The sequence below is a fragment of the Phasianus colchicus genome, chromosome 5 (genome assembly GCF_987193195.1).
Source record: "Phasianus colchicus chromosome 5, bPhaCol1.hap1.1, whole genome shotgun sequence".
Lineage (NCBI taxonomy): Eukaryota > Metazoa > Chordata > Aves > Galliformes > Phasianidae > Phasianus > Phasianus colchicus.
In genome coordinates, this window is record NC_143440.1 from 30,012,514 (window position 1) to 30,034,458 (window position 21,945).

Consider the following 21,945-nt stretch of genomic DNA (forward strand, 5'->3'; position numbering starts at 1 on the left):
CTGGATATTAGGAAATACTACTTCTCTGAAAGGGTGGTCAGGCACTGGAATGGGCTGCCCAGGGAGGTGGTGGAGTCACCGACCCTGGAGGTGTTCAAAGAACGTTTGGATGTTGTGCTGAGGGATGTGGTTTAATGAGAACCATTGGTGACAGGTGGATGGTTGGACTGGATGATCTTATAGGTCTTTTCCAACCTTAGTGATTCTGTGATTCTGTGATTCTGTGATCTGAGTACCTAAATGCAGAAGAAAAATACTCCTCTAAGGAACTCTACATCAACAAACTTGTAAAAAAAACAAAAACAAATCAAAACATGATTTCACTAATTCTTGCCTTGATTTTAAACAAGAAAGCCCTTTTCAGTATTCCCTTTTCAGCATTAAAGGGGAATCACCAACTGAAGATAGCTCTCTAGGCAATTTAACAAAATATAAAAAAAAAGAAGCTTCAGGTTACATAGCCCAGAACTTTATTGGATATTTGCTCAAATACATCCTGTATAGAACTGTTCAATCTGTGTGGTTTTCGTGCTTATAGAAGACATCATTAACTGAGCTGCAATCACCAACCTGGAATTGTTATGTACGTAAGTGTTAAATATGGAGCTGCAGCCTCCCTCTGGTCGTGAGATTTGTGTCTTGAATATCACTTGGCACCTTTCTTTTGAAGGATTCAATTTGTAAGTTGCTGCATCAAATGTTACTCAGGAGATGCTTTATTGGTCTTTTAAAACCAGTAACATACTTCAAGTATTTGCATTTGAAGTTTTCAATACTGGAAACATTTAGTCCAGAGTGTTTGCAATGGGGTCTCTAATTTTTCATATGCTTTCTCTTCTAAATATCCCAGAGTATTCAGTCTTCGGTTTTTGCTTCCATTTCCTCAGCATCATCATCTCCATCCACTTCAGCATTTTCCCTCTCCAGTCTTTCCAACTGCCTTGCAAGCTCAGTCTCATCTGTGTCAGTAACAACTTTAGGCTGAAAAAAAAAAACAACCAAAAAACAAGAACATGTGAAAAACAATTAAAAAATACTATCTACAGATTGAGAAGGAAAATAAAATTATGGTTGGTGGTTCTGATCCTAGATCAAGAAATAAAATGTGTATCCAGAGATTGTTTAATAAAACAGAAGAAACATAGAATTTTGGGTCATTCAATTATTTCAGGAACACTGAACTTTATGTTTTACTTTTTTTTTTTTCCAGGTTTCCTAATGCCTTTTGCTAAAACTTCTCCTAGTGCTGTGGATCTTACTGTACTTGCAAAATATTATGAAGTAAATCAGTTACATTCTAGAATGCAAAGTGTTCTCACCTCCATCTGCACATTGAAGACTCCTCTCTTCTCCTCAATTTTCTCTTTAATGACAGCCATGGCTTGATTCAGAACAGAGAGGCCTTCAGTTCTCTCCAGTGTTGTAGTAGTCATCACATACCGAGGAGGAGCTATCAGATTGATCTATTGCACATCATAGGGAGGAAAAGAAAACCAAATAAACAACAGTAAAACATGCTCAGCAGAAGAAAATAAACATTTTTCCATTAGCAAAGCTGTTTCTGAAAGCATGCATAACTTGGAAAAAAATAGCACACAAAAAACCACACAGACTGTCTAATTCCTGGTACAAAAACCAATTATTCCTATATGTTATGCTCATTTAGACAAATATTGTTGAGAATACCAACACCCACACCATTAAAGCAGTCTATCACTAATTTTTCAGAAGACTGTAACAACCAATATGTGGGTTGTTTTTTTAAAAAGACAACTGGATGAGTACATTGTTTCTTTTGTTATAAGAAATCATTGTAAGAAAATATTTTCAAGTACTTGTAAGATTTTAAAAACACTCAGTAGTAACACTGAATAACCTAAAGTGTTTGGAGTGGAAAATTTATACCTAGGTATGAGCAGCCCTTCTACCAAACATATGTGGACAAAATACTCCTTTTCTTATAAAGTCTTGTTTCTGAAAATAAAGTTTTTTGCTCCCTACCTGCTATAAGGCTATATAAAGGAACAGTAAGTATTTAGTATGCAAATAGTAGTCATTAATCAATTGAAGAGAATAAAAACAGCTTCTTGAACTTGGAATGAACAGCCACAAGCACAGTCACAGGAACAACTGGAATCACATAGCAGAAAGGAAGTCTTGTGCATGTGCTAGACAAGAAAACTAGGATGTAAGGACACGGCTTCCCTCAGCTATGTGACTGTGACAAATGAACAGTACTGAAAACTTTGCTTTGGATTTCACGATTAAGACAGTCACTTACTTTAATGGGCATGTTCTCTGTGGAACAGTTCAATCCTGCTCTCAGAGCTTCTTTCACGGCATCTATACCTTCATAACCATAACATGCAACCTCGATATCTAGGAGATTAATAGAAATTAAAAAAAACTTTAAAGTTATCAGAAGCTGTAAAAGCTTAAAACTTTTTTTTTTTAACCTAAGCTGTAATAAAGTTTCTTAGCAACCAATGTTTATTCACAATGATACCCCCAGTATGTTCCAAAATAGAGGAAGTATTTCAACTTCTTGGCTTGTAAGCTGATGTAGATGTCTTAAATTCTTTATATTAGAACATTTTACATTGTGCTTTGAAAATCCTAGATATGAAATTATGCACCCATATTCACTCACTCCCAGCCCAATAAATTCAACAGGATAATAGTGATGCATTTAATTCTTCAAGAACAATGGTATATTTAACATGGAGAGATCAAGGAATAAATACCAAAGAAAACAAAAGATCAGGAAAATCAAAGTTCAAGACAGTGCAAAGCGACAAATTCACAGAAGTCTGCCAACAACAACTACAATAAACTCATCCTTAGAAACATGGAGATTTCTTATTATTTTGAAGATAAGTCATATTAAGATACAGTTAAAAATAATAGCTAGCTATAGCTTTTTCTAAACATTTGGAAATGAAATGAAGGCCCAGGCTTCTGCTGGTCACATCCATAATTCCTAATTAGTTTTAAAAGATTTTCATTTTTCTTTTTTAAATCCATACAGAAATAGTGCAAGAGATTACTTCTACAGAGGAGTTAATCTCCCTCCAGGTGACTGACAGTAACACCCTAATTCTCAGCCATCCCAAACATATTCCCAGGAAAGCACCCCAGTCAGCCTCTACCTCAGGATGAGACTGTAAGCCAATGGAAAATTTGTATGCTTGAATTACAAATAAACTTAGACCATCAGAACAAAACAGGCAAGATGAAGAAAAGTATGTGAACATGCCCTTCAAATGCACTTTATTTTCAAAACTAAATCAAGTGTTGTTTATGTTATCAATTCCATTCTTCATGGCAATCAAATCCTACTCACATATTTGAAGTTTATGTTAACTCCTGGTGACCTAAATTAATAAGTAGAATTTTCATGATCTCACTTTCTGTGCTCCCTTTAACTTGACTGTCACGTGGATATGGAATATCTTTTCTTCCCTCCATAGCAGTCAGTAACTGTTACTGCTCTTCAGTGTACACTTGCAGAACAAAGATAGTTTCTGAATGCAGTTAAAAACACAACACTGCTCACTGACTACGTATTTAATGGCAAGTATGCTTTTAAGCTGTTTGGTTAGCTGTATAACCACATCTACAATTTTACAGCATCTTCTTAAGTAAACTGGAGCTGCATGCTTGTTCTGTACCAACACTGAGGTACTGAAACAAAGATGCTCAAACTTTATGAATACGTTACATACAGGCTTGGCTTAAACTAATATGTCCAGCTGAGTGGTTTGCACTCAACCAGCAAGAAATACAACTGAAGCAAAGTCAGAACTAATCGTCTCTGTTTATGTATAATTGGACAGGACATCTGACCCAACAACGCTGACAAAGATCAATCACCCTAATAGAGAACAAAAGAATTTAACACTTTCAATAATGAGAAAAAGTATAGATATTACTGAATCCATAAAAAGATATAAGTATTTTGTGTGCCAGCACAACGTGATTTCATATACTAGAACCACTTCTGTGTCCCAAGGAATCTGCACGTGGAGAGTGGGAGCAGTGGGAAAGCCAAACCAGCTTGGACTTTGAGTCAGGATCCATACACACATTCTGCTATCGCTTCTCAATGGACACAGCTTAATTCTAAAAGATCAGCTTCTCTCAAAATTCAGCACCTTAGCCACTAGTCTGAAATGAGTTTGTAGTTTACAAGATACAGCCTACTTAAAGTGTCAAAAACTATTCAGTAAAGATCTGGAAAGAACTCACCAGCTCGGATTTTGACTGCTTGTGGAGTCAGACGTCTGTTAATATTGTCAATCAATACACGCCTCTCTTCCTCTGTGAGATCTAGGCTGTCCAGGATGGCAGGATCTCTGAGCCAAGACAAGAAACAGTACAGAAGTTGTACTGAAGTAGGATACGACACAACATGAACCTCTGACATTATTTCAATATTCTTACACATAATAATGTGGATTTATTAGCAAAGAGAACACACAAATTTCTTAAGAGGCCACTGAAATACTGGAAGAAAATTTAAAAAAATCTGTTTACAGTGTATTTTATAATGGAAACACTTAAAGCAGACGGTTTACTTAATCTGCTTCTTTCTGCTGTCTAAGAAATCGAACAACCAAAAAAACAGTAATGTCTTCTGCCTTGTACATTATATATAGAATGAGAAACACATCTAACTGTTTGCCATTTATGTTTCCTCCAATGTGAAGATAAACTCACAATGAACCTGAGGTTTTTGAGTTCTCATACAAAAGAAAGATTCCCATCTTTCTACAAAGTAACATATTATTCTTTAATAATTTTTAACAGTAACTGGATCACAGACAGATCTATCTGCTGGCTGCATTCACAGCTAAAGAAAGGATAAAATTTTTTCCACAAGCTGTCATTTCTCTCTATTGCCATGTTAGTTTCATCCCAAATATCTCTGAAATAAGAAAACAAGAAAGCAGCTCCCCTAAGGTCTATAGCTGTTTTCTCTTATCCAAAACAACAAAAAATGATTTTAAGCTAATGAAAAATACTGCCATGTGCCCTGCTTCTTTGACTCAATATGATTTTCTACAATCTTATCACTGCCCTCTAATGTTATGCTGATGTTCCTCTCAAGGATTTAGGTGCTATAAGAAATAAAACTGGAAGCACTTACTGAAAAATTTATTTTGTTGCCAATTTTATTACAGAATCTTTAGAGGGAAGCCAAATAACATCATTCTGAAAGTAAATTAAAGTATCATAAATAAAAAATATCAACAACAAGTAATCTTGGTGCATACTCCCTTAGAATCACCATTTCCAATTCTTCTGTTTGTAATTCCATTTCTAGACTCATCATCCTATTTTCATTCTTTCAGTTTGGATGTGCAAAGAACTAACAAAACAATCTGCTGCATTTATAAAAGAAAAGTTCTGCCAGTGACAGACAAATGAGCTGCAAGCTGAAATCTCTTCAGACAGAACTATATATGATAAGAACACCTGATGCAGTATAAGAACGGGTAAATTCTGACAGAGAAACCAATATTAGTGCTGCTGTTTCTACTAGAAACATCGCAGGCTCATCTGTAGCCATATAAGTCTCCTCAGTGTTTGGAATAACCTGTTTCTCTTAAACATTCTTTCCAGGGAGTGCCTCACTATTCATCCATATCAAATTCCGTTATGCTTTTAGAAGACCGAGTTAGGCAAAATTGGACATTCAAAGACAGGTAAAAAGAAAAAAACTCGAATCTTCCTTCTCAAGAGCATTGGAAACTTGAACAAAGTAGTGAGAGAGATAACTATGGTAAGCAACTGGAAGACTGAGAACAAGAATCAATAAGCGTACTCAAGCAGTACATTCTTCTCAACTGATTGATCCTTTAAAAAAATAAAGATGTATCTATTCCAAAAAATAGTTCCTTGTCATTATGAAATAAATCTCTAAAGACAGAAAAAACGTTCTTACGAGACTGCATGCTTGAATGCATCATAAGCACCGTATCCCGGTCTTTTGTACTTGTCATCAAATACCCAGGCAGTCCTCTGGAACAGACTCTCAAGCTGCTCATCCTTCGTGTACTCCAACACCTCAGCAACGTGGCGAAGAATGCTGTACACCTTGAGCACAAAAGGGATATTAAAAAAAACAAAATGAAATAACCCTCCCCCTCACTTATCTACTCCCACATAATGACCAACTCCTACTCAGATTGTGCAGCATGAAGCTGAGTTCTGCACATGACAACCCAGACCTCAAACAGTTGATAAAAACACTGTAAAAAACATCAGTGATTCAGTGTTTGGATTCTCAATGCTGCATGATGTTGCAAAATACTCTTTCCCTATATTTAACAACCAATTAAGAGTTCTACGTGCCCACAAAACATCAAAACCACTTTACTAATCTAAACTTGTGCCGTGCAACTACAAAGACAAAATAATTCTCCCATGGAAACTGACAGATGAAGTATTATCAGGTTGTTAAAGACTCAGTATACTTGTACATAAAAAAAAAAATCAGAATCAAATTAATAAATAACAGTAAGCATTTCTTTTAGAAACCTACGACCACAGAGCAGTAAGAGTGAGATGCAATGCCTTAAAACTATCTGCATCCTTCTCCAATACAATTTGCCTGATGCGTTAAACTAGGATATGCTTCTGGATTTCTAGCATTTAAATATCATCCTTTTAATACGGATTTTTAACTGTCACCTTACTTGATCTATTAATTACCTAATAATCAGTTTTCCACAGCACTCAGACAGACTGGTTATATATTATGTGGGAAATGACAATCACAGTATGCCTAACAAATGAGAATATGACTTTATTTCTCATGCTATGTTATGTCTATGCACTTAGGTCATTCAGGTAAGAAGACAGCAGCATACAGTGCCAGAATATAGAAAAGCAACTTACAGTCTTTGATTTTGTGAATTTGTCTTCGCATTTGATTGCCTCCTCTGGAGAAACTCTTCTTTTTGACAGGTCAATATAACCTACCGGGGAAAAACCATTTTGGAATTGTCAGACACTGCACAAACCAAATCTAACTGCTTCACGTGGAAGGTGTAGCTCAGGCTCAAGACTTGCCCACTGCCTACACTATTCCTATCAGTTGCTAAAGAAAGTAACAAAACTGAAGTTTAATGATTTTGACCAAATCATAATCTAAATGAAGGTATCAATTTATTCTTTCAACTATAAATGCTTACAACTGAGAAACTATTCTATTGTATTCTTGTAGGTTTGTGCCTTAAGAATAATTTCCCTCCTAATCCAGAAGAAATTTGCATAGTATTTCATCAATTTGTGAGCCCCTTTTTCTGTCACTGCACACAGGTTTGGGAAAAATCACACAAACATACAAAGAACCAAGTTCAAAAACCATGCCCTAAATAAAATATATCTAAAAAAACCTTTAAAGTCAAAGATTGAGATGTTCAGAACACAGGAAAAGTCTGCACAAACTCAATTTGTGACCTTCTATAGAATGCATGTAATAATTACATACATATGATCTATTTTATAGGCAAGATTCAAGACACTTATTGTGGCACAGGTTAGACTGCAAGCATTACATTCCATTACTAAAGTAGATGACCTTTTCTCTCTTCAGTCAGGACTTAAAATCTGCACCGATATCAAAAAGAAACTCCACTACAGTTTGCTAACAAAACACTGAGCTGGCACGTAACCATTTAAGCAAATCTTTGGTGATGTGACTGACCTTCATTAACCCAATTACCAAAGGGAAAAATGGTCATAAACATCAGATGATAGGATGATGGTCTATTTAGCTTAAGTGCCTCACACGAAGAACTCCTGGCAAAACTACTCATACTTAAGCAGCCCAGTTTGTCCACATTTCCCTTTATGAATTCAATCTTGATATATCCCCATAGTATCCCCAAATACCTTTCTCTTTGTCAACTCTTATGACCACGACACATTCGTTCCTTCCGATGCGGATGAGTTTGTTTATGGAACGAATACGTCTTCTGGACAGCTCACTGAGAAGGATCATGCCTTCGATGTTGTTGTATTCTAGCAGGCTGACATAAGCACCCATTTCAGCGATGGATCGAACATTGACCATCACTACATCTTCCACCTCTGGAAACTTATGCTGGTAGAACCTACAGCTTAGTGCTGGCATTCTGGAATGTGAACAAAAAGAAACGAGGATGACTTATTTCAGAGTACATCACTGCCTTCTCCTACATAAGTGTTAAAAAGCAGCAAAGAGCAACGAGGTAGAGAGGAACACTAACACTGGAAAGAGCAAACTAGGATAAGGCTTAGGTAGCATATAGTTCGGTTTTAACAGATAAGCTATAGATTAATTGGTATTTTAAAACAAGCACAACCTTTTTCTAACTTTCTTTTTCGCAAGAAAGTAAAAGTTTGCTACTCAGACTTTATTATCCATGTAGCAGTACGATAGAGAGGAGACTTCAAGTGGTGAAAAGAAGGCACTGCACTTTTATATTCACCCAGTTCATAAGATAAAATTAAAGTTGTAAACCAGGCTTCAGCAACAGGAGGACATGGTAAGGAAGAAACCACATTGCTAACAGGTATTTCCATAAACACTGCTAGCATGTGAAAGGCTGAGAAAGTAAGAGGTAGAGCAAAGTTCTCCTCTACTGAGAAGGAAGAGACACTAGAAAGTGGTTTTCTACATTCAGCACAAGATAGTTGGAACAATCTTGCAGGAACTACTCCTGAGGCCACCTGTCAGCTTTCTGAAGAAATAAAAGAAAGAACTGGAACAGAAGGTAGAAGTAGCCTGATGTGAATGAAGCACTGAACAGAACAGACTTTAAAAATGATTTAAAAAAAAAGAAACACAAAAGAAAACCTAACATGTAGGTAACCAGGAGGAAAAAAACATAAGTTGATAAACAAAGCAGAATCCCTTCACTGTACTTCAAAAAAAAAAGCACACACAAACATTTCTTAACCACATAGCAATAAAAATGAATGCTTGACCTGCTTCACTTCCCTGATGAGGGCAGCAATGCACGCACTCATCTCTGCTAACCAGAGTTAGCCTCACTCCTTTTGTCTACACCTGAAAGTTTAATCCAGAAATTTAAGAACACTTCAGAAGCTGGAGCCCACAAGGCTGAGTCAAACACACACCTCCTCAGGTTTGTTACATCAGCATGTCACAGCACTGCTTCGGAACTTTAGGGCGATAATGCCAAGCACAATACAAAAGACTGCATTGTTATTTTCTTTTTTAATGTTCAGAAAGGGGATGCAAACTAGCAGAGAAGCTACAGAAACGCCGGAGCTTTCACATAACTCCACCTAATCTGAGACCTGAAAAAAACACCGCTAAGCTTAAACCCCAATGTTTTACAGTTCGCTTTTCCAGTCCATCAAACGCAGTAAGCAAAGACAGATCGCCGTGCATTTGTTTCTCTCCTCAGACACCAGCGCTCAGCGTCGGCCCCGTACGCTGGAAATGCTCTCCCCTCCCTGGAGGCGTCCAAGGCCAGGCTGGACGGGGCCGTGAGCAACCTGGCCCAGAGAGAGGCGTCCCCGCCTATAGCAGGGGATTGGAACTAGGTGATCTTAAAGGTCCCTTCCGGCCCAAACCACCCTATGATTCTACGACTCTAGGATCTTCCCACGCCGCTGGAAATGCCGAGGCTAAGCTTTAACCCCGCCCGGCTGCACAGGCTGGAGCGGGAGCCGGCGAAACGAGACCGACTTCTGGCCGGCCTCCTCCCTCGGCCGCAGCGTGGCTGACGCGGCCGGCGACGAAAGCCGCAGGGACGGCGGGAGGGCCCACGTCCGGCAGCGCGGCGACGGCAGACGCCCGGGAGCCCGCAGCCGCCGGGCCGGGCCACGCGTGGCGCCGCCGGTTCCTCTCGCCCCGTCCGGGCCCAAGCGGCCAGGCCCGGCCTCGGCCACGCCGCGCCCCTCCCCGAGCCCGCACGCTCCCGGACCGGACTCTAGCGCGGCCCGGTCGTCGGGCGAGAGCAGAAGAGCGGAGGCCGCGCGGCGCCGGTGGAGCCGTTACCTGGCGACGGCCGAGAGGTCCCGCTCTGCGCTCAGCAACCCTGCCTCCCGCGCTGCCCCGCTGCCGCCTCGGCGTGCGCCCAGCCGCCGGCTCCACCACGCGTGCGCCGGCCCGCCTCGCACCGCAGCGCCCCCTGGGAAACCCCTCCCTCCGCCGCGGGGCGGGGCGGGCGTAGCGCCGCGTCACGTGACCGGCGGCCGGGGAGGTGACAGCCGGACCGGGCCCGTTCGGCCGCCGCCGCCACCATGTCGGGCAAGGACCGCATCGAGATCTTCCCGTCGCGGATGTGAGTGTCGGCCGGCCGCGGCGCGGGCCGGCTGAGGGGCGAGCGGCCGGCCCCGGGACCGAGTCGCCGGGTTGGGAGGGAGATTTCCGGCGTCGCTTCTTGTGTAAACGCGTCTTTAAGCGGCCGGAGGCTGCGGGGGTCCTCGGGCGGCTCGGAGCCAGCCGTCGGCGCGCACGGACGGCCCCGCGGCTGGTGGCTGCACGGGACTCCACGTGCGAGATAAGAGTGCGTGTGTCGGGGAAAACGCACGACTCGAACAGCCGCTGCCCTTTGCTGTTCCATTGGGGACGCCGGTGTCGTTGTACGACGGGCTGGCCGTACAGCCTTTAGAAAAAGAAGGGCAAAAAGGGAAGTGCGGCGTGCAGTCAGATTTCCAGTAGCCTCCCAGAGAGCGGCGGACGGTGTGTCATGCGGTCAGGTGTCTCCTGACGGGGCTCAGCACAGCAGCCGGCGTTGCAATGAACACAAGCGCTTAAAACTGACGAACTGTTAGAAATGCCGTTTTAATGGTGCCATCACATTCCTCTTGAGAACTTTTCAGCCTCGGGGAGAAAGGCAGTTTCAAATTTTCTTTCATAAAATGAAGTTGGTGGCTGGATCTAATCTGTGTGGAGGGCGTTTTGCAGGATGGAAGCTTCAGATGTAAAATAATAACCCTTCCTTCATGTTTCAGCTCAGGAGATGTAACAGTTTATATGGAAAGATTAATGTGCTACATGGTTCTCTTCTGAACCTCAAGTCAGAAGTAAATGATAGCACCTACCAAGTCAGCTGCTCTCTGGCTCTTTTCATTCCATTTATGTGTCCGAGGATGAGGCACCTCAGCCTCTTTCAGAAGGTAGCTGTTTTGTGTGCTGCCACATCAGTGTGGTGGGAAGGCAGTGATGTACAAGGATTTAACATTTACCAAATCTGTTTCATTGAAGTAATCGATCAATAACATGGCTGATAGTTGATAGGAGTGTAAGTTAGGATGTTAAAAATACAGGTGACCTGCCCCCACCAAAAAGTTTTTTGTTAACTGACAGGACAGAATTGTACAAGCTTTATTTGTTTTGTGCTGCTGGCATGATCTCTGCTGGGCTGGCTATGATTGCTTACAGAAGCTCCTCAGCCTCCTTGACGGTAAATGTGACTTTTTAAATGCTCTCTCAGCCTGTGAGAGCTTGCTTGAACCAGAAAGGGAGCCGGTCTCTGGTGGTGAGCAGAGTGTGAAGGTAGTTCAAGGTGATAACAGGGACCTGCTTGTTGGAAACATCGAGTTGCTTTTTTGTTCTTGGACTTTGTTTTTCTCATGGACATTCAGAAAGTGCGTGTGCTTTTTGTAGACTTCAATGGAGTTATTCTCATATCAAGCCAGTGGAGTGGAGAAGTGACTGTGTTCACTGTGTAGACAGAATCGTAATGGTGCTTATTTTTTCCAAGGTCGGAGAGGAAGTGTGTAGGCTTCTCTTTACAGACCTGAATGTTGTCCTTTGTGCATTATAGCTCCATAAACAAAGCAGTAGCTTAAGTTAGCATGAGTATAGCGACTGAGATTTTAGTTAAGTCAAAAAGATTCTTTAAATTAAATATCCTCCACAGCTGAGAGGGAAGAGAGATTTAGTTGCTTCTTCAGTTCATAGTTTTGCACCAGAAACTTGGAAGTTTGCTACTGGAAATAAATAAATTGAAATTGTTTCCTGTTGTACCATGCTGATGTTTCTCCATTGCTTCATAATTAGTCATACTACATCTTCTGACATGAACATAGTTTTTTTTTTTTTCCCTTTAATGCATTTGGATGATGCAGGGTATTTTTATTTCTTTTTCTGCAACAGGGCTCAGACCATCATGAAGGCTCGTTTGAAGGGAGCTCAAACAGGTCGCAACCTCTTGAAGAAGAAGTCTGATGCTTTGACACTCCGATTCAGGCAGATCCTTAAGAAAATTATTGAGGTGGGCGAATTAGAATTTTTCTCTCTTAGGCTCACATGATTTGAAATTTGTTTGTCAGTTGTACATTCTCATTCTTGTAAGTTCATTAGATAAACCAGAATGTAAAACAACATTGTGGATAACCCGTAATCTGTAAGTGATGCTACTGAGGACAGGGGAGCATAACTCTGCTTTTCTGTCTTCAGCAGTATATAAATTTAGAAGATTTTAGTACGACTTAGTAGATCTTATTATATTCTGCCATATTGGATGGGTTTTAATTGTATTTCATTTTTTACCAGTCATCTGAAAATTCTAATTAGCAAGTTGAGAGTAAACTAGAGATAGAGTACTTTCTCTTTCTTTCTTATATTTCCTATTGTTTTCTTTATGCTGTTAATTATTGTTCTTTGAAAAAGAATAATATACCTTGTATTTGATGTCTCTTTTTTAAAAAAAACAGACTAAGTTGCTGATGGGTGAGGTGATGAGAGAAGCTGCCTTTTCACTTGCTGAGGCAAAGTTTACAGCCGGAGATTTCAGGTAAGGATTGCTGATCTTATGGGCATCCTTTTTTGATTGTCGATTTCTCTTTTGGAAATAAGAAATTTCTTAAATGAACTTTTAACAAGGAAAAAAATGACAGCGGACGTGGTAGGACATGATAAGTGAATTCCATTAAGGTGAGAGAGACAACTGCAAGAGAGTGATCATATGTGTGATGAAAACACATAAGAAAAGCGAGCTGAAAAATTAAGAGAATTTATGTGCAAATTCTTGATTTGAGAAGGAGGTGGATTTTTCAGTTTAGAATCTAGAACACAGGTAAACACAAGAATGTTTAGCAGAGTATAGGATTACACATTATCTTGATTTTTGTTGTGGACTTGAGGTCAGGATCTAATGTGATATTTTCTCCCAGTAAGGCATTCATGTGTTCTACTAATTGTTTTAGCCTCTTGTCTCATGACCACTCATCTCACCAGGGCTAGCGAGGGCTGTTTGTGACAGGAGAAACTAATCTTTTAATTGTATTTTAATAAATTATAATTCCAACTAGGCCATTTGTGTAATTCATCCAAGCATACTTTGGTCTCGTGGAATAAAGTTGGGGAAGTGTTAATGATTCAGCTGATGGTACCACCAATTAATGGGGAAGAGCTCAGTGATCAGACACTGTAGTAACCTGTGTGTTGCTGGAGGGCAAAAGGCATTTTTGCCCTTTCACCCGTTTCCTGTCTTAACCAGGTATAGTGTTTAGCTATAAACAATAGTCAGTTTCCACCCGGTAAGTAAATTGTACTCCAGTGGAAGAGCTGGTACAGTAACCTGTTCTTGGAAGACCATAAGACACTTTAGAATCCTTCAGGGTGAACTGTTGTACCAGCTCAAGTTCGTTAACATAGTAAGAGTTAATTGGTAAACAAACTTATTACTGTTCTGAAGGAACAAATAAATATGAATTTGTAAAAATGAACAGTGTTGTGGTCTTGATCTGCATTTAAGCCTTGAAATTGCTTTCAGTGGGAAGAAAATCTCAAGTTGATTCAGATTAAACGTTATTAAAATATTTTATTGTCACTCAGCAGATAACTTGCTAGTTTTTAGAAATGCTTCGTGTACTTGGTCTAAGACATTTCCAGAGTTACATTTTGTGAAGTCTGCCGCTTTTATTGCTAAACATTGTAGGAAAGCCATTAGCTGCAGATAACGATGTTATCTGATAACTACTTCTCTTTGAATATAATGATGAAGTAATGGACCACTTTGGTGTTCCTGGTTAAGATACATCTTTTCTTCCTTACAGTACCACTGTGATCCAGAACGTGAACAAAGCTCAAGTCAAGATCAGAGCTAAGAAAGACAATGTAGCAGGTGAGTCTTTTGTAGACAGTCAGCATTTCAGCTTTCAGGGGAGCTGTGGGAGCACATTCTGAAATATGTAAGAACAGATGGTGTTTGGAGACGTTCTTCGTTTCTCTTATTCATATAACAGTAGGAACACTTATAATTTGTCAAGGTTTTTCAGATACAGGAGATCACTTTTTATGTTTAGTCATTTGCCTCTCATAAGATGCAACGAATGTACATAAACTGCAGTCCTAATTTCTAGATCTTCAAACAGAGCATTATTTTCATAGGGAAACTTTCATTACTGAAAATAAATCAGGAAATAAAGTATCAAGATTAAATACATTTCAGAACATTAAGTATCCGTAACTGTTTTTAAATAAAACAAGAAAGATTAGTCAAGATTGAATGATTAAGGAATATTGAAAATATTCTGTAAGCAGGGGGGAATACATTGCTGTAACCTACTGTAGAGAACCTCCTTCAGTAGTGTGGTTGGCCTGAATGATCTCCATAGATACCTTCCTACCCCTATGATTCTGTGATTCTTTAAGTACAAAATAATAATATTAAATTGAATATTAAATAAAATGGAATACTCTGAATTTTTCACGTGTCTGGATCCGTTATCTCAACATAATGCTGAAATTCCATATTAAAATAGCAAAATCAGCATGATTTAATCTTTTCAAGCTATATAGGAAGATTTTGGAAACAAAGCTTCTGAGCTTACAGAATTTGTTAAAAGCATATTCACTACAAATGTGTTGTACTTAGAAAAAAATATATTAGCCTTTATGTCCCTTTACACAAATTTGCATTCATTCTTTTCAGGTGTAACCTTGCCGGTTTTTGAGCATTATCAGGAAGGAGGTGACAGTAAGTAGAAAACATTCTGCCTTGTGTGTACTCATAGCTGTTCTGTGTTAATAGAAAAATACTTGTCATGCCTTGCTGATAAGTCAGCTTACACAAGAATATTTCTCTTCTCCATATTTTGCTGTTTGCAAAGCTATTTTTGCTTTGTACTGTTTCTCTAACTTTAAGGGATTAAATATGGGCCATAGTGGATTTTAGTTTACTAAATCAGTGAGTTTTTCAGATGAGGAGAAGCCTTATTTACCATGTTTTTGAATGGATATAGACCACAGTGATTCATAGTAGCACAAACCATTATGAAGATAGATTTCTTAGAAGGCAAAGGCTTTATCTTGCCACCTTCTGAGCTGTCTGCATCCCTCTAGTTTGTAAAGTGCAGATACTGCTTTTTATCTAGTAAGAATATACCATTGTAGCATTAGCAACAAACCTTATGTTGTTTTTTTCTCAGGCTATGAGCTGACTGGCTTGGCCAGAGGTGGAGAACAGCTAGCTAAGCTGAAGAGGAACTATGCCAAAGCTGTGGAGCTGCTTGTGGAACTGGCCTCTTTACAGGTTGATGGGAGAAAGAAATGTGTTCTGAACTGAAAGTATAGTCTCAATGACTGTAGCTCATTACATTCAGCTGTAATATAGACTTTTAGTCCCAGTGCTTTTACCAAATTTCAGCCCCTTTTCAGCCACTAAACACAGTTATAAACCCACCTCTTCACAGTCTAGAGCACTAAGAAGAAATTTTGAGGAAGTGGTTGGAGTATAGATGGTAGCTGAAGCTGCTAGAGTTCAGGATTCAGATGTAATCTGGTAATAAACAGTAGGAGCACCAACATTTCTAGAAACAATTCTGCTTCTATCAAGAATGTAGTCTGTAAAATGAGCAGCTTTGGCTTCCAAGCAATGTTTGGTTTTGTGTGTAGAATAGATGTAAATGCTGAGTTCATCTTGTTATTTGTTCCCATTCCATCAGACATCCTTCGTTACTTTGGACGAAGCCATTAAAATAACAAATAGACGTGTGAATGCAATTGAACATGGTGAGTATTTTTCTTTTTGGGATGCATAGTGCTTTTATGTCTCTGTGCGAGATGGGGAGCTGAGTCTTGGAAGCTACTCTTCTTTCTGACTGATTTTTTTTGACTGATTTCCTGTTAGTATGATTTGAAACCAGTTAACAACTGAGTACAATTACAATAAAACATACTGCAAAGGGGCTGGAGTACAGGGGATGATAAGTGTATATGCAAACATAGAAAATTATTTAGGAAGTTGTACTGAGAACCTACAGAGCAAAGATTACAGAAACATATTCTGGTGTGTCTGCCACTGACCTGTGATTTACTTCTTTAAGTATGTACACTAGAAACAAAAGAGGGGATTGTCTCTATATCTTAAGATGTTTTAATAACTATTTCTGTAGTATTTCCTAGCACAACTTACAACTTTTGATGGTGGTGTTCAGTAGAAAGGTGGCAATGTGTTTATTATATTTGGATGGGGTGGCAGAGTGGGCATCCACAGAGCCTTGGTATTAAGAATTACTAGAATAACTTTAAATAATCCTCTGTGCACTGCATTCTGGTAACTTCCCAGGTAATATAGCAGTGGTCCATCAACTTCCTGATTTATATTTGTTTAGTGATTATTCCCAGGATCGAGCGTACTCTTTCCTATATCATCACAGAACTGGATGAAAGAGAGCGAGAGGAATTTTACAGGTAACTATGTAAAACAAGACCACAGTGTTCTTTTTCTCAAATAGACTGTACCTCAGAGTGGACAGCAGAAAATTATTCAAGAAATGAGGCAAAGAACACTATTCTTACTGTGCACTGAGCTTCCAGAGCTGGGCAACTGAAGAGCTGCAGTTACTTGTCGCAGTTTCATATGTAGCTCTACCACTAGGTTGTACGTAGCTGTCTTCGTCTTTCCTCCCGTGGGAATGATGGAATACAGTACTCTGAGTTCTTCTGCTTTAAGGACACCTCTACTACAGCAGCTAACGTTCTAGGAAAAAGATAGATGTCAAAGTTGAAATTACACAAATGTAAATTGCCTTCATTCAAGAAGAGCAGAGTAGTATAATACAACACTTGCTTATGGTCAAGAATGTCATTTAGAATTTGGGTAAATAAGTACATCTGCAGAGATGATGAATGTTGTTTAAGGGCAGCATCTAGTGATAATTTCCTCGTGAACTTCTCCAGGCAGCTTTATCACAGCCAATATGTATGGCATCTTTGTTGTTGGTCTGTTTTATAGAAACATCATGTCGCTTTCACAGATATGCCACATTTCTTTTCACAGGTTAAAGAAGATCCAGGAAAAGAAAAAGGTACTGAAAGAAAAATCTGAGAAAGAACGGGAGCTGCGGAGGGCTGCTGGTGGGGAACGTGAACCAGCCAATCTCTTAGCAGAAGAGAAGGATGAAGACCTTCTCTTTGAGTAACCTGATGAAGTTGTTGCATTTGGAGCAGGGGACCCAAAATACAGAATGCCCATTTACTGTATAATTTGGGACATTGCCTCAATCATATTTATGTGGCTTCTCAGTTTGGTGTATAAGCCTGAGTTGACCAGACTGTGGATTTCTCCTGGGAGATTAGAAATCTGGGAACTCGGAAGAAAAGGAGAGATGAATAAGGTGCTTTAATATCAGGAAGGCCTTCTGTTATGTGTTCAGCCTGCTTCTTCACATAATAGGAATGGCTGTCCACAGCTGTTCTTTTTAGAGGACATCTCTGGATTTGCCTGGTCAGATTCCTTTTTAATTGCTTCCTTTGCTACTACAAGCAGTGGGAAATGTTATTTAAGGAGAGAGATGCACGCACTGTTCTCTATTTCTAAAATGTGAATTAACGTGAAAGTTACTTAAGGCAGGTACTGGCACAACTGAAGTAAAATGCGAGTGTAGGCAGCTCTGGTTTTCTAACCTGTTGATGAAATCCATAGTCTTCTGTGATTTATTTCTGTTGCACGATCGTTACCACTGGCCTAAAACATATATGGTTCTAATTAGAGATTCTGCCAACTTGTGTACTGTCTGTACTAGAAATGAGTAAAAGTTCTAACTGTTGAATACGTTATGCCTGGCTCCTGATTCTAAAAAATGATTGTCTGAAAAGCTTGGAAACTGTCATGTTGATTTAACAGAAACACGGAACAACTTGGGTCAGAAGGGACCTTAAAGACCATCCAAGTTCCATCTCCCCTGCTGTGGGCAGGACTGCCACCCACCAGAGATTGGGTTGCTCAGAGCCCCATCCAACTTTGCCTTGAATGCCTTTAGGGATGGGGCACCCACAGCTTCTCCAGGTAGCCTGTGCCAGTGCACTGTCAGTCACTAATACCTCAGCCTCCTCAATATCCTGGGTAACCATGTTTATTGCCAAGTAAACCTTCTTTCCTCTGAGCCCCCTAATGATAGCATTGAAAAGGCTGTACATGCTGTTTGAACAGCCATTTTTTGCACCTGTTTAGACGAAGAGCTTTATAACAGTATCATTCCTGCTACTTCTACAGATGGCAGTTTATTGTATAGCAGTTTATTACCTTACCTGGAGTAGAATTCAGCTGAAGGTGGGTTCAAGTTGGTATAAAGTGGACGCTGATCCAAAAATCAGCAAACAAAATTTTATTCTGGAACTCACTGCATTCTGACACATGAAATTCTGTGGCTTACAAACAAGATGATGGACATGTCCCTGTGAAAATGTATCACATCAAGACAACTTACGGATACCTAAAGCATGTGATGAATTGTGATGACTGATGAAGCCTTTGAATTTACCAGAAATGAAGTAGTGATTAAGTAAATTAGGCAGCAGCTATACGTAAGTAGAGTAAGATTCACTACAGTAATAAAATTGTACAGTGATTTATTTTAAATCTAGAAATATTTTACATTTTTACATTAGTGTGCAGTTCATGATGTCTCAAAATACAGAGTGCAGATACACATATAAAAGTACAATGTGGGGCTAACCACAGGTCTGAATAAAGTTACCTTAATTAAGGCATTAAACCCCCACCCTACATTTTAAGTAACAGGTAATTACATTCAAAAATTTTACGCAATTCATCTAATGTTAATTTTTAATTAAATCTGGACTGATAAAAATGCAGATTACCTTCATTTTGGTCTGATACAGCTCACTACAAGGCCCATGATAAAGTGTTTCACCAATGAAGTTTGCGTATTCTCTTTTACTCTCAAGGGAATAAACACAATCTGTGTTAAAAATAGTAAAAAAGGCAGAGAAATTTCTTATACTAGGTAGTTCCAGATCCAAACTGATGGCAGGATGGGATAGCCAAGTACATTTCTTAGTGCTGCTCAAAGCCCTTTAGCAGGACAGTTAACACTGGTTATAAATATTATAGCACCTCATTATATGGATATCAGTAAGTACTGTGTGCCTTGGGAATTAAGAGTAGAGCTGAACCTCAACATTCTTTAAGTCTACATTCAAGAACTTATTGCTCTACAAACAGCCTCTGTACAACATTTCAGAGAAACTGGAGAGAAAAACATCAAATACATTAACAGCAATTACTGAGACTGACACTGGCTACCACACTGAATACATAAGGGGGTTTCAGCAACCTTCTCAAGCTGATTGTGGCTGCAGGAATTTGGACAGTATCTGTGTAGCTAAGTTACCCTTAAGCAACAAATTTTACAGCTTTGCACCTTCTTGTCCCACAATGACACAGCCAATACCAAAGATACTAATAGATCAACAACCTTCTTAAAAAGAAAAAGGGTAGAATTGGTAAGAGTACTTTGTCACCTATGAAACATTCAATATACCTGAACATTGTAGTTTTCAAACCATGGATTAAACTGAAAATGTGCCTGCAGCATGAGGCAAAAAACCTACCAATTTGAGTACCTAGTTCTTACATCAACATCTAGAGCACTACATTTTTTTTCCTAACATGGAATTTGCAATCCTCCCCCCCTTTTTATTCCTGAAGGGTCACTACTTATCTCTTTAATTGCTTCTCAGCCCTAAATATTAAACCAGCAAATAATTTTGCTTTGTAGCAGGACAGGAGCACACTCTAATTTTTCAATACAAAATGTTAGTTCACTAACTAGAAATGTTATTTTACAATTTCTTTATATTCCCCATACAGTTGGAGGTCTCTGTTCAGCTACAGGTATGAGTTTGTTCCATTAGAACTTGAATATATGCAAGACAGTATGGAAAAAAATCAACTACTTGTTAAATCCGTCAGCATTAGACAGAAGTGAACTACGAACTGACATAACTCGTGTTTTACCTGTAAGAAGTAATAAACACCACAGCTAACATTAACAGATATTCACATTCAAGGGCTGTGCTACCCTAAACTCAAACAGCCAAGAAACTAATATTCAGTTAGCTTCAGCAATAGAACTCCCCCCACTGCAGACACAGCCTTTGTAGTTAACTAATGTCATAGCTCAGATTTGAAGATGCAGAGGTGATTTGATCTGTTTCGCAGAGCACAGACTAGGATACAGACTCTGCCTTCTATTCACTCATTTCAAGTTATTTGTTTTAATAAGTATTCCACCTTGTTGCGACTTCTCAGTCAGTTACCAGTGTTTCACACATTTTTTTACTGCAGTAGTGAGCAAATGCAGGACAATATGTTGGCTAATGAATTACAATACTCGTTTATAACACAATAGCTACCTTCAGCTATTTTAATTCCAGTTAGTTATCTGTTAGAGCAACAGCCACAAAACGAGCCATTCGCAGAGATTACAAAACCCACTTATCTTCCAATGTTCAGCACATCAGCCTATTTTAGCCAGTATTCTGTTATAAAACATGAGAACTTCAGCTGACTTCCAAAAAATGTTTTGTAACTACATATTTTTCATAAAAATATAATCTCTGCCTTCCTAAATATCTCTACAATCTGTGGAGAACAGCGGCTCCAATCAGCCGATGTTTCAAGGAAAATTCCATAAAAATATCACATCTAAAAGATCAATATAATTCATCTTTAACTGGACCTAAAATTAATGTGCAGTCAACCCAGAATTAAAAAGTCTGCCTAAGACAACATAAGGATTGAAATATTTACATTATACACATTTTCCAATTACAGTGCTATTAGGAAGTGGAATGTTTTTTAGAATTAGAATATAAACTCAAGCCTCACCAGGCAGCTCCAGACCAGAGTGGCATCTTTGTTCTTCAATTTTTTTATAAGGACAGATTTCTCATTAATCACATTTTTCACATGCAGATTATTTCTCTGCCCAACGATCTGTAGAATTACACTCCTAAACTACAGCCATGTCCCATGAAGTCATTAAGTTAAGCGTTAAATAACATTCATATTTATAACTATGTGACAATGTGGACTGTATATACAAATACACACACTTAAAATCTTTGCTTTCCTAAAGGTGACTAGGTAGAAAAAAGAGGATTTATGTATAAAAGTTGTTGCTAGAAAAATCTAAAGCTTTAGAATTTAGTATGGACAAGGTCTCCATTTCTAGACCACAGAAAAAGAAAATTTGGACAACCTCTAGAACAGTTAAATCAGCTCTCAAGCTGATTAGTGGCTTTTTTTTTTTTAAATGTTGTTGTTTTTTTCAATAATACCTAATTTCACTTGTAAAGGATGCAGCCAACGAGGTCCAGAGCTCAGACACTTATTACCTAATAACTGGGCAGACCTACACGCAATCCTAGAATGATTTCTAAACTGAAGTCCATTTGTCCCCTGGAATTTTTCTCTTTCATCGTAGCCAGGTAGAGGGTACCCACTGGGGTTCTGTGTCAAGTTTGTTTATTAACCGAAGTAACTCTTGATAAGCCTTATCAAGATCAGAATTCACAATTGCTGTATCAAAGTAGTGACCATTGTTCTGTTCCATCTCCCTCGTCTTCTCTATGATTTCTCTCAACTCTTCTGGCTGCAAATAAAGAACAGGGTGTTATTGTATGTGTGCTGGCAACACTTACTACTGATACACGCTGGG

The 21,945-nt window shown here is 39.1% G+C and overlaps 3 protein-coding genes across 5 annotated transcripts in view; 1 reads left to right on the plus strand and 2 right to left on the minus strand.

The window, feature by feature from the left end:
- Positions 1-449: 449 nt before the first annotated feature.
- EIF2S1 (eukaryotic translation initiation factor 2 subunit alpha) lies at positions 450-10,178 on the minus strand. Of its 2 annotated transcripts, none has more exons than XM_031593687.2 (8): positions 10,022-10,178; positions 7,903-8,144; positions 6,904-6,983; positions 5,948-6,099; positions 4,249-4,355; positions 2,282-2,379; positions 1,320-1,463; positions 450-981 (listed from the first exon to the last, which is right to left on the minus strand). In XM_031593687.2, exons 2-8 carry the CDS (start codon positions 8,141-8,143, stop codon positions 856-858), a joined length of 948 nt encoding a protein of 315 aa, XP_031449547.1. In that variant the 5' UTR covers position 8,144; positions 10,022-10,178; the 3' UTR covers positions 450-855. The 2 variants fall into 2 exon arrangements, with proteins under 2 accessions (XP_031449547.1, XP_031449548.1); XM_031593688.2 differs by lacking the exon at positions 10,022-10,178 and adding an exon at positions 8,980-9,109.
- Positions 10,168-18,037, plus strand: ATP6V1D (ATPase H+ transporting V1 subunit D). The gene is made up of 9 exons (XM_031593690.2): positions 10,168-10,307; positions 12,128-12,245; positions 12,688-12,767; positions 14,032-14,099; positions 14,910-14,954; positions 15,406-15,509; positions 15,922-15,988; positions 16,591-16,669; positions 17,259-18,037. The coding sequence occupies exons 1-9, from the start codon at positions 10,267-10,269 to the stop codon at positions 17,398-17,400; spliced, it is 744 nt and encodes a 247-aa protein (XP_031449550.1). The 5' UTR covers positions 10,168-10,266; the 3' UTR covers positions 17,401-18,037.
- Positions 18,038-18,355: 318 nt separating this feature from the next.
- The window catches only part of PALS1 (protein associated with LIN7 1, MAGUK p55 family member), a 50,618-nt gene continuing 47,028 nt past the window's right edge, over positions 18,356-21,945 (minus strand). For both annotated transcript variants that reach the window (XM_031593691.2, XM_090141178.1), the window contains one exon: positions 18,356-21,879. In XM_031593691.2, coding sequence (XP_031449551.1) covers positions 21,703-21,879 — 177 coding nt within the window. In that variant the 3' untranslated portion in view covers positions 18,356-21,702. The remainder of the gene's footprint in view (positions 21,880-21,945) is intronic.